Source organism: Anabrus simplex, chromosome 1 (assembly GCF_040414725.1).
Source record: "Anabrus simplex isolate iqAnaSimp1 chromosome 1, ASM4041472v1, whole genome shotgun sequence".
NCBI lineage: Eukaryota > Metazoa > Arthropoda > Insecta > Orthoptera > Tettigoniidae > Anabrus > Anabrus simplex.
Window position 1 is genome coordinate 527374486 of NC_090265.1, and position 13745 is coordinate 527388230.

At 38.2% G+C, this 13745-nt stretch overlaps 1 protein-coding gene across 3 annotated transcripts in view; it reads left to right on the plus strand.

Moving 5' to 3' along the window:
• Window positions 1-13745, plus strand: part of LOC136857087 (transferrin) — a 389183-nt gene that overhangs the window by 342733 nt on the left and 32705 nt on the right. For 2 of the 3 annotated variants that reach the window (XM_068225055.1, XM_067135471.2), the window contains exon 14: window positions 1669-1818. In XM_068225055.1, coding sequence (XP_068081156.1) covers window positions 1669-1818 — 150 coding nt within the window. The remainder of the gene's footprint in view (window positions 1-1668; window positions 1819-13745) is intronic. The other variant, XM_067135472.2, reaches the window with a different exon arrangement.

A 13745-nucleotide genomic window follows, 5' to 3' on the forward strand; every position in this document is an offset into this window, starting at 1 on the left:
CAAAAAGGGACAGGGTAAGGAATGAAAGAATAAGGGAGGAAGCTGGTGTGTACCCATCCCTGAATGAAAAAGTGACAAGGACCCGTTTGAAATGGTTTGGCCATGTCAAACGATTGGACATATATATATTGCATTGTATATATGCATCATCAGCCATTGCCTTAACCTTAAAATAAAATCAGGTATCATCAGCCATTGCCTATATACAAGGCGAAACACGTACCATTTTAGTTAACATGTCAACGTAAATCAACAAAGACAAGACTTATTGTATTGATTAAGTGGTCAAATTAATAAATTAACTTATTGTTATTATTCCAATTAAGTGGTATGTTCCGAGATGTCAGCGGAGAGATGGTGTGGAATTACATTAGTAGAGGAATATGTTTGAGTGGCGTCTTTAAAAGTAGGAAAATTCACAATATGAAGATAAAATTGGAATTCAAGAGGACAAATTGGGGCAAATATTCATTTGTAGGAAGGGGAGTTAGTGATTAGAATAACTTACTAAGGGAAATGTTCAATAAAGTTCCAATTTCTTTGAAAACATTTAAGAAAAGGCTAGGGAAACAACAGATAGAGAATCTGCCACCTGGGCGACTGCCCTAAATGCAGATCAGTATTGATTGATTGAATGAATGAATGAATGAATGAATGAATGAATGAATGAAAAGTATTTGGTGCCATTTACATTGGGAAAGGACTTTTTAGAATGGTGGCAGAGTTTAACAGTTGTGATGAACATTTACTTTGCTCCTATTTGGTGTTGTTACATCTTGAACTGCAGTTTTCAAAATGAAAGTCCAACAACATGGAAAGGTGGGACTGCAAACCTGGAATTAAACATGCAAGTAGAGGATTTGGCTGTGATGATTTAGTAAAACTTTGTGGTCGCTCTGTGCTCCATCATCAAAGTGTTGTCAGTCATATTGCCCTCAGTATTCGCCAGTTGTGATGTCACATTAAGGCCAGTAGCTTCCCAGATAATGCCAGAGGTTGTTTCTGTGTGCCTTTCAGCAATGAGGTTGGCTCAGCACCTCTTCTTCCAGTATGTCAATAGACATGATTGCAACAGTCTGTGCAGCCAAGACAAAAGTGCGATTTGTCTCTAAAGATGACACTTTGCTATTTATTTGCCCAGCACCTAGCATGACCTTTCCTGACACCAGGCCTGCCTACTTGTTGATGTTGGGTAAATAGAATGCTTGCTGCTTTTAAGCCAGCTGCACATGAACAGTTGCCAGTTGTTTGTCTCGTAATTGGGATGAGGCTAAAATGAATGAATTAATTTTTTGTTTGTTTGTTTGTTTATTTATCAAGGTGTAAGATTTTACTGTAATTAAATGAACTGAAAATTACCTTATTCCTCAGATACTTTAATATAATTATTTTTATTTAAAATATAATCATATTCTGCTTCCTAAAATCAGAGGTTGCTCAAATGACAAAGCTTAGAAAATAATTAACATGGAAAGCTGAAATTTTGTTGGGGGAGAAGCAAAGTGGACCTGTCAGTTATACAGATGATTTTTAAGAATATTTAAGGAGTCTTTGAAAGGATATGTTCACAACACATAAGGCATAATGAAATGAAGGTTTTTATTCTATTGGAACAGTGATAAAATCTAATTCTTCATCTAAAAATTGACATATTTGTATTTCCTACAGATTGTTGGAAGCAAAAGTCTCTCTAGTGTTCAGCTCACTGACATTGACTTGGCATTTCGTAAGATGGATTCCCTATTTGGACCCAGCTCTAAATTGTGGTTATTCAACATGTATGGAACCTACAAAGGTACTGATGATCTCTTATTCAAGGTATGTGGACTAGGTATACGTTATTTATTTAGGTACAAGTTATACTCCTTTTTTATTCAGTTGGTTCAAATGTCAGGGACAGTAGTGTTCCTTTATTCCATTGTTAACAGTGCACTTGGTAGTTCCTATTGAAGGTGTATCTAAGCATTTGTAACAAACATTGGAGGTTGATTCCTGGGATCATAACAAGAAAAGAGAAAATGTCCTACAGTGTGTTGCTATTGAAGTACAGGTGTTGCACATGGCCTCTTCCATACTGTCCGTCTCCATGGCTAAATGGTTAGCGTGTTGACCTTTGGTCACAGGAGTCCCAGGTTCGATTCCCGTCAGGGTTGGGACTTTTAACCATCATTGGTTAATTCCGCTGGCATGGGGGCTGGGTGTATGTGTTGTCTTCATTGGTTATCAGCTGATGATGGCTTCAAACAAGCCAAAACATCATCACGACGTGTTTGTCGCCTACGAGCGTCAAATCAACAGACCTGCACCTGGCAAGCCGAACATGTCCTTGGACACTCCCGGCACTAAAAGCCATACACCATTTCATTTTCTTCCATACTAATGAATTTGTTGTCCATCATCCGTTTTTTTTTTTTTTTTTTTTTCCTTGTTACAAATTTCAGTGTGATTCATATTGACAGTTATCGGTTACAAAATATTTTGTTATTTAAGGTCAAGCTAATCAATACTGGTAATGTTCATGATGAGTTACAATTGGTCAGTGCATGTTTTGGCTTGTTTCAAGCCACCGTCAGCTGACAAACAATTAATGGTAAACATTAATCATTCTCTTATAAACTAAAAAACATACATTAAACCATTGTGTAGAGGCGCGCGGCTGTGAGCTTGCATCCGGGAGATAGTAGGTTCGAATCCCACTCTCGGCAGCCCTGAAAATGGTTTTCCGTGGTTTCCCATTTTCACAACAGGAAAATGCTGGGGCTGTACCTTAATTAAAGCCACGGCCGCTTCCTTCCAACTCCTAGGCCTTTCCTATCCCATCGTCGCCATAAGACCTATCTGTGTCGGTGCGACGTAAAGCCCCTAGCAAAAAAAAAATTAAACCATTTGGACCTTCACGAGGATCCTTAAAATTAATCTTTTGAAAAAAAAGTGGAATTTCACATGCACATTAAAATAATTGACCTGTCGTGTGAATTCTAAAAAAATAATGTCTTATAAAAAAGAATGTCATGTTGAAAACACTGCACATAAATTTGGTGATGAGTGCATGAATCCTCTGTTGCATCATAAGCACTCATTTGATAAATTGACATAAAGGGATGTATGCTTTTTCGTAGGTAGGTTGACCTTAAATAACAAAGTATTTTGTAACTGTCCGTTTTGTTCACCGATGTGGCCACATTTGGAAGAGACAGCATCATAAACTTGCATAATGGACACATGTGGACAGTTGAAAATCATCATCATCCTGCAAGTAGAGTCTCACTCGAATAACCTTTCCTAAACTTGATTTGCCTTTTATCAAACCAGTTAGTAATTTCACATATGTATAATGTAATCAGAAAGAATGCTTTCCCAGAACTTGCATGCAACACATGCCAAGCTGATTGGCCTGTAATTACCTGCTTTATGTTTATCACCCTTTCCTTTGTGATACTACAGCAACTTTTGATTTTTTTGGTATAGCTACTTCATGCTAACAGTAATCAAATAAGTACTTGAGATATTAAGGGGCAGTATCCCAATCCATTGCCTTTAGTATATCCCCAAAAATCTTATCAATTCCAACAGCTTTTTTAGTTGTCAAATTTTGTATTTTTAAAAAATAAATGTCTTTATCATCATAAGTAAATTTTAGTACTTCGCTAGTATTAGTTGCCTCATCTACCGGGTGTCCACAATTAAAGTTGTGGTATTCAGCACAGTACAGCATGGGCTGTAATGATTGTAGGAGTCTGAAATTTTGTAGATATGCTAATTAAGCAGTATGCTCACAAATTATAACACAGAAATAATTATTTCAGTTTTTCCCACCAGGCAAAAATTAGGTGCTCTAAGCAATGGTAGGATTCACAGAAAAAAAGGCAAGGAAGATCAAACACATGATAACAGTGGTTCTAGGAAGTTTGTTAGCATTTATGGTTACAAACACTGTTCAGTATAGCCTCTAAACTCAGCAACATGGTGCATCCATAACATGGCACGGTCGATAGTTGCCCGCAGCATATCTGATGAAATCAGAGTGACATGCAAGCCTTTAGATCAGGCAGAGACCGGACACGTCCCTGATGGACACGATCTTTCAAATACCCCCCAACCAGAGTGACATGCAAGCCTTTAGATCAGGCAGAGACCGGACACGTCCCTGATGGACACGATCTTTCAAATATCCCCACAACCAGAAGTAACATGGATTTAGATCGGGGGGCCTCAAAGGTTACGCATCTGGAAAATGCCTAGAGATAAAGCGGTCGTTACTGAAGGTTTCTCAAAGCAATTCTTTCACCTGGCGAGCGATATGTGGTGTTGCCCCCATCTTGCATGAAAATAACGGTGTGGTCACAGTTGTGTTCCTGCAAAGCTGGAATCATGTGTTGGACAAAGAGGTCCTTATAACGTGCAGGGGCCTGTTCCACGAACGAACTTTGCAACTTTTCACTCTTCACTTTGCACTTTTCAGTTCAGATTTTGCTCCACCATCACTTTTCAGATTTAGCTTGCAAAGTGAAAAGTGAAAAGTTAGGAATCTTTTCACTTTTCAAGCCTGTTATGTTCCTCCATTGGTACAGAAAAGCAAAGTGCAAAGAAATGAAGTGAAAAGTTTTCATAAATTTTGCAAAGAGATGATTCCCTTTTCATCTGTTAATTAACAAGTATGTACACTAGTTTCTCGGCCTAGAATTTGGTTTAGTGATATAAACACGTTACAAAGTGAGCTTTTGCTAGCATCAAGTGAGGACATTGATGAAGAATCAAATAAGAGAACGTACAAAGACAGGATTAATTTTCATAACCTCACTTCGACGGAATTTCACGAGTGATTTCGTATTACCCCAACACAGGCTTGACTATATTCTTGAAATGATCAATCCTTTATTGAAACATGCAACAAAAAGAAGTCAATTCCTTTCTGAAAAAGAACAAATTCTTATATGCTTACATAATAAATGGTGCCCAGCTGCACGGTGTAGCAGCAATGCATGCGACATCAAATCAATTATTTGCAGAACTGTTACCATAGTCGTAGATGTTATAGTAAATGTAATATTTCCTAACAGTACGTTGGCCTGGTAATCCAGGTAATGGGATTTCTAATGAAGGGTGACTTTTCTTCTGTATGTGTATGTGTTGACGGTACTCTCGTTAACATTGATGTATGTCATCATTTGAGAGGTTATTTTTTAAAGTTGCCAAAAAGGATGTCACGTTTCTCCTTGACAACTTCCAGCACAGTCAGCTTCTAATAACCTTTCTTTCCCTTGATAAAAACTTTAACGGTACGACAATTATACCATCAAGTTCGTCGTGAAAAGTAAAGCATCAAAATCATAGAGTATTAGGCCTATACAGTTTGCTCATGGAATAAACTCGATCGGATCACTCATTCGCAAAGACTTTTCACTTTGTGAACAAATTGAAAAGTACAACCTAGTTCATGGTGGAATAGAAAGACTTTGCACTTTGCAAGAATTGAAAGGTGCAAAGTTGAAAAGTTGCGAAGTTCGTTCGTGGAACAGGCCCCAGATGTCACTGTAAACCTAACATGCCCACCTCAAAGAAAAACGGACCAAGAATGAAGGAGCTTGTAAAACCACACCAAACATTGTCGTAAGCTGAATGCAATGTTTGTTCCTGCACAATGTTTGGAGGAGTTGAACTCCATATGCGACAGTTCTGTGCATTCGCCTTGTTAGTCTACAGAATATTCCCTGGCCACATGTTGTCCACTTCTATGTGTGCCAGAAACCTAAGGGCAAAGTCACAGCGTTGTACAACATCTTGGGGTTTCGATTTGGGAACAGTATAAAGTTTGTAGCGATGCCAGTGCGCCGCAAAATCTTGTGAACTGTTGACTGGGGTAGCGACAATTCACATGACACAGCCCGAGCACTGGTTGCAGAATTGGGAGAATGTGCTGCACGGTCTGCTATAGCTACAGCAAATTCATCAACATCCATGGGGATGGGCCGCCGTCCTTTCCCTGGGGCAATACCTAATTCACCTGTTTCCTCAAATTTCTTAATCATTTTCTTCACCCCATTACTTGTCATGGGACCTCTTTTCTGCTGTTTCTGTCAGTGATATTTCTGCAATTGCTATTGCTGCCATTCTGATAAAAACAACTTCACTAGTAGTGCGCGGTCTCTCTTCTCGATAGGCATTATGTTTCACACAGAAAAGTTCAACTCTCTTGCATTACACCAAAGATTCACTTCACAAAAGGAATCAGCATGCGTCATCAAGCAACAACCAAGGAATTGACACAATGGAGTTCTACCAGAAGGACATTTTGACGTCAGAGTTACGAAATATTGCACATTCTGACCACTTACAGCGCCATATTTTTGCCTGGTGGCAAAACTTGAAATGACTAAATTTTGTGGCATAATTCGCAAGCGCATTGCTTAGTTAGCATATCAACAAAATTTCAGACTCCTACAATCATTACAGCCCATGCTGTACCACACTGATTACCATAACTTTAATTGTGGACACCTGGTACCTGGACATTATCGCTATGTCCAAGTATCTTTTCATACAGCTGACTAAATACTTCTCCCTTCTGTAAATCCTCACATATATGCTGCCTTCAATCAGTCACCACTGATCTTAATTTAGGGCAGTCATCCTGGTGGCAGTTTCCCTATCTGTCATTTACCTAGTCTTTTCTTAAATAATTGCAAATTGCCTTTGTACATTAATAAATTTGCTGCTATTGTTACACTGTTGACATTAACCCATTGAGCAGAACTGCCATCTATTTATGGCAGTGTTGCGCGTGGCCCACGGAAGTACTGTCTATTTACGTTCTAGAAGTTGGCGCCTGAATAGTAGCGCTGTCTATTCATGTTTCATGTTGAATGTTTGAAAGTGTTTCCTGACATCATACTGGCAGGTTTTTAGAACAATTTTGGGGATGCTTGATATGTTTAGCAAATTTTATTTCATGTTCTGTCCCATCTTGCGTGTTCTCTGATGAAGTTCTGTCCCAGCATCTGTAGTCACGTAACCTAAGAGATTGTGCTACGAATTACGACAACATCCAGGAACTGTTTTCTATTGTTGTTTCGTGTGAGTGCATTGCATGACTATTCCTTGACAATACACATAAGTTTTCTTTTCCCTCATCTCTGGTTTCCGTAGAAACAAAACACTCTGATAGTAAATAAATACACATGGTAATGGCAGGATCAAGTCAAGGATGCAGGCTTGCTTCGCGAGATATAAGTAATATTTTGACTAACGAGGAGTCTGACGGTGAAATTGATATTTATGCTGGAGATAGTGATTGTATTGTGTCCGATGAGAATGAAAATGGTAATTCCTCGGAAGACGACAACGCAGAAACCGAGGATGAAGTGCAACCCGCTGTTGCAAAGAAGGCAAAGCTGTCAGCTGTTGAAACCGAAGAAAGAAAGTGGAGTTCTGTAGGTAGGTTTCTTTGTATGCTTTCTGCTCATTTTGATCCATCAAATTCAGATGTTAGTGATAATCTTCATGTGAATGATAATGACAATGAGTCAAGACTTGAAGTGTTGATTTTCAAAGAAGTTGTTGATCATAATATTATGAACTTGATAGTGTCTGAAATGAACAAGTACTACTTATTTGTTATGGAAAATACGGACATAAAGGAAAAGTCAAAGTTACATAAGTGGCAAGGCATAACCGTGGAGATACTTTATGTTTTCCTGGCATCTGTTTTGTTGATGGGCCATGTGGAGAAAAACAGATGAAAGACTATTGATCAACAAATGAATTGATTGAAACTCCGATGTTTGGTAAAGTGATCTCTCTCGACAATTTTTCCCCCATTCTAAGACTGCTTCACTTTTCTGACAACAATCTACAACCCTCAGGTGACAGACTTTACAAAAATAGGCCTATAATAAACTATTTCAGACAGAAATTCTGATCTATATTCTATCCCTTCCAAAATATCTGTATTGATGAGAGCCTAGTTGTTTGGAAAGGTCACCTAAAATGGAAACAATACATTCCATCAAAGCGACATAGGTTTGGTATAAAGGTGTCCATACTTTGCGACTGTGAAACTGGGTTTATCCTTGATTTTATTGTTTATACTGGAAAGGATATGGAAATGGAACACTATGAAAAACTCGAGTGTCTGGGTCAGTTGTCAAAACTCTGGTAGCACCTTACATGGGTAAAGGTCACCTGTATGTCGACACCAGGTACACAAGCCCAGATCTTTATGATTACCTACACAAGGAAAATACTGGAGCTTGTGGCACAGTCAGAAAAAACAGAAAAGGGATATCAGACTTCCCGAAGAAAATTCAAAAGGGAGAATGTATTTCATGGCACACCAATGATATGCTGGTGCAAAGATGACATGACAAAAGGGATGGTACCATGCTAACTACCATACACAAGAACATGATGGTAGAAACAGATAAAACAGATCACCTGACAGGGCAGAATAAAAAGAAACCCTTGAGTGTACTGCATTATAATGAGAACATGGGCCCAATTGACAAAGCTGATGTGCAAGTAAGCTTCACTGCAAAATTCAGGAAAATGTAGCCGTAATTGGGATAATTACGCCTACACATAATAATAATAATAATAATAATAATAATAATAATAATAATAATAATAATAATAATAATAATAATACGTAAATAATAATACTAATAAACTACGAATAGGAAATAGTAAATAATATTGACACTTAACATAGAACGGCCGAACATTCCTCATACCTATAAAGGCCGCAGGCGGTCATTTTGACCGCTGCCGCTTACTGACGTATACCTAGGATCCAGGATCTGGGAAACATGAGAATGTTCAATAATTTATTTTAAAACAACAGTTAACCATTAGGATGTATTGTATACAGATCAATCCATTGTTAAATATTAATAATTGTTCATATTCTCTCACTTCTAATAGGTAACAATGAAATATTTCAGCGGACTTGCTATTGAATGCCTTTGTGAAAAATGATGATAAAAATAATGGTCTCTATTTGTTTACAAGCCTATTTAGGCACTTGACAAGCAATTTATGCAAGTTATTACCTTACACGAACATTTTCCACAGACTACTTTGTTGCACGAAGAACATGTGTCAGAGGTTTTGTTCTGTTTACAATTGGAGTTCACTTGACATTGTCGTCGCTTACGACTGGCACATTGAACCTGAATCTGAGGCTCAGGCTGAAGTGTAGGGAGTTCAATCAACCAGGATCTTGTCTTCACAAAATCAGATCTTAGTTCTTGTATTACTTCAAGAATATAATCATGTCGAGAGATTCTCCGTCCCGTAACTTCCTTGTAGACTATCCATGAATTTATTGCTGCTAGATCAAGTACGTTGTAAAATACATGTACATGCCACCTTCGGCATCCAGCTCTAGTGGAGTATTTACGCGCCATTTGATCAACTACATCCACACCATACTTAGTTCCGTTATAAAATTCAGTATTACTAGGGAGCTTCTTGTTATCTTCACTGACTTGAACGCTTGGGTGTAGAGTGCTTAGCAGAAGCACATTCTTGTTCACTTTTCCTTGATATACTGTGAAAGTAGTGTTATCTTCCTTCTGGAATACGACAGTCTCGTACAGATTCATACGTAGTGCTTTGATTGACACCGGGATTTCTTTCCTCACTCGATTGATTGTTCCAACAATACTAGTTTTCTTCTCTTTCAGTCTCTCAGCCAACTTTACCGATGTAAAGAAGTTATCAGTGGTCACGTTACGTCCTTTCATGAGGTATGGGTCCATAAGTTTCATGACAACATTTTCAGGCAGTGACTCATTGGCGGGTCGCATTTCGTCTTTCCATAGATAAGGAAACCCATTGCATACATACTTAGAATCAGTAGCCAGAATTTTATGCCAAATTTATCTGGCTTGTTGGCCATGTACTGCGTGAACCTGCACCGAGCTTTGCTGGGGAAAAGTTGTTCATCAGCTGTGACATTCGCTCCTGGTTTGTAGCACGCATAACAATTCTCAATAAATCTGTTCCAAATAGCCGATGCCAAAGCAAATTTATCTGTCTGCAAACGAGTGGATCTAGTTTTATGGAGACCAAGGCGCAAATACCTTAGAATTTCTTTGAACCTGTTTCTTGCCATAGTGTTAGTGAAAACAGAGGGACCCCATAAAGAAGACCACATATGATCTACAGCTAGACTAGTAAGTTTATAAGCTCCACGGGCGTATAACAAAGCAATAAAAGCATCTAATTCTTCCAAAGAAATAGACCAATTATTATCCGTTGGCTGCCTACGAGCTTCGGTCTCTGTGCACATCTTTATATGCTTCAACATGGATGCGTCAATGAATAAACGCCAGGCACTAACCTTGCTGTTAGTCTCTACGTTACGCTTAGCGTGAGAACTAGGCCCTGCTGCCTCTTTCAGTACATTCTGAGCAGCCATCCTTCCAGGAGGTTCCCACTACTGTCGACAACAGTCCAAATAGTTGTTCCATCATTACCACATAACTGATCCCCTGGTGCAAATGAAGAAGACTTTACCAGTTCATGACCTCTCCCACCTCGTCCCCTTCCTCTTCGAACAGGTTGCCCGCTGCTAAGAGATCGTCCTCTGCTGCAAGATTGATCACGGCTGGTTGAAGGAGTAACTGCGTCTATCGTAGGTGCGAAGTCCACTGTGTGCATATTTTCATCAGCTGAATCACCATCACTATCCGACATATTATCACACTGTGGAGGTATAAAATCATCATCGTCACTCATTGCGTCTATATCTGATAATGTATCTTCGTCACCTGATTCATCTTCTCCTAGCTTTTCAAGTTCTGCTAATAATTGAACAGGAGTAAGTTTTTGCCGCCGAGCCATTATTGCGCACTATACGACACAAGGGACAGGCACTAACTCGTCCACTCGCAACCACTGCTAAAGGCATACTATTTAGTTACATCATACGCCCCTATAGCGCCACTTGTAAATATATCACAGGAAGCAAGCAGTGAGCAGAATAGAGCTCTCCGTATTAAGGAAGTGAAGCGGTCAAAATGACCGCTTATGGCCTCCCTAGGTATAAGGGACAATATCGGTGTTCCCTTATTATCTTCGGATGTAATTGTTGGCGTGACTGTACATAACCCTAAAAGATTAAAAGTCACAAAAGAACAACCTCGTGCGTAAAAAATTATGAGCGTGGAAATATCTTGAAATTCGCTAACGGTCAAAATGACCGCTCTGGCCGTTCTAGTGTTAATAATATGGATAGGGAAATCGTAAAATAACACCGTGGCAGTGAATTCATATCAAACTTGGAAGTGAGACGGTAGCAAAATCAAATCATACGCTGGGAACTTATAGGCCTAATAATGACAACTAAGAAAAGAGACTGAAAGGTGCAGGAACCCTATGAGGTCCATGGGAAGGTATGGTGTTATGCGGGAGAAAAAGTTTACGATCATCACCTAGAAACTCATCATATTAACATTAACAAAACCAATATTACAAGAAACAACGTATGACAAGTGATACTTAATTCACAAATCCAGGGGGTTTAAAAGGCTTTAACAAAATACAGTTCCACGACACGGAATCAAGACATACTTAAGTAACTTAGAGAAAAACTCAGTTTAACATAGAAAGGTGATGCTACATTACAATGTATAGTTTAAAACGAAGTAGGTGAAAGAATTGAAATTACGGCAATGGGAATCTAGGGCAAACTCGGACACATTAAATTTAAAACTTTAAAAATTATATTAAGCAAATAAATACCGAAACGCAAAAGGAATTAAATTAAATCAAAATAAATCATAAAACATAGAGAATGACATAAAAATAGCACTGAAATAACACTTACCAATAAAAACAGGAGTTCCCGAGGGAAGCCCTCGATCGCACACACTCACTAGGGTGGTCGGATGTAAATGACGCTGATCACACGCATCATTTTTCCGAAGCCAGCAGAAGACTGGAAATGGCCCGATCACAATTAACCAATAAGATCAAACTTACACTAGATTCCCATTCCTTTTTGCCAGTAGGAACATCTTGACCATATATGGTCATTTTAAGATAGTTAGCAATTACACAAGTTCTGGAACATTGCTATTACAACACCAAAAATTTCATCATTGGAAACCGCACGTGTAGTACAGGATGCCTCAATTTAAAGAACCTTTTAAATTTTTAAATCACATTACAAACATCAAATTAACATTTGGTCAAGTTACATAAAAAAATTCCTTCAGTTATTCTACTTCTCCATACAGTAACAAAAAATAATTTTCCAATAATTCTTCAAGAAATTCTTCAAGTTAAAACGTCCCAAATGTCTTTTCCTCACACTTGCTGACATTGATTTAAATGATCAGTTACATAAAATTTATATACAAAAAAATCACTTCGAAAACAATTTCTCGCATCTTGCAATGTCAATTACATACATTTATATACAAAAAAATCACTTCGAAAACAATTTCTTGCATCTGGCAGTGTTCATTTACAGTTCCATATATCTTGATGTTTCCCTAAATTTCATTTAAAAAAATTTATTACAAACATATTCAAATTAATATTCTCTTCCAATTACATACAAAATATTCCAGCAGAGTCCAGAGTTCTTATTTCATCATTTTTCACAATACAAAAATATTACAAACAAAAATGAAATCCTGCTTTCCTTTCTTGATGTCAAAAATGTAATTCTGCTGTTCTTTCTTGATGACACACCTATCACAGAAAACACTGAAATGGTATGTGAAGTTGTTTTTTTACCTGATAGACATTTCAGTGCTGAATTCATACATTATTTACAAGGTGAAGACTAATCAATAAATGAAAAAAGGTTTCACCTAATCGATACTTTCTCTTTTTTATTTAGCCTTGGGGTATTTATAAAACATTAATAATCACAGAACATGTTTCAATTGCTTAGCAATCATCATCAGCTGTTTTACATGTAGCTTAGGTAAAAATAGCATAAAATCGATACCATGATTTACAATAAAACATTAAAAACAGGTGTTAGTAGATGTCGTATAGGTGGAAGAGGGTGGGGGTGGGGGGAGAGTGCATTGAGGGTGGTTGTTTGTTGGACAATAAACTTATTAAAAACACTTATTGGGTTAAAATGTCTTAGGTTCATTATAAGTCTTGAGAGCTTTTCAATAAAATCACTTGCTGCTGAAGACTTGTAGATTTTTGGTAAAATGCCCCTGTTGAATTGATTCTAAAGAGTTTATGTCTTTTTAAAATGGCTTCTGGTTTTCTTCCCCGTCACTTGTCTCTTATTAGGTGGAAAAGTGTGGCCCGTTGTTGAATGAAGTCTACTATTTGGTGTTAAGAATTTGTTAAGTTAGATCGTCTGTATTACGACCTGTAACCGGCAGAAAAAGATTGCGTGAATTAGTTTCGGTCACCTAGAAACTAATTGGCTAGGGAGGCTATTTAGTATAGGAAGGTGTGGAAATGTAAACTTACCCTTGTCCTGTTGGATTGCTTTACTTCCCGTACTACGTTCGGCTGTCTTCGACCTTGTGTTGTAGTTGTGTGCTGTAGTCTGTGAGCTAACTTGGTTAGGAGGGGGGGGGGGGGGGGGGGGCGAGGATGTGTCGTCATTTGCTGTTCCGGGCGGGGAGGTGGCTTCTGTCTGTGACGTATCTGCCTTGTGATTGCTTAATGCGTTGACTGGGCGTGTTTGATTCTTTCTTAGTAACTCCATGAATCTCAATGTGTGTTCGAATAAGGGGTTTCTTTGCTCGTTTATTTCATTT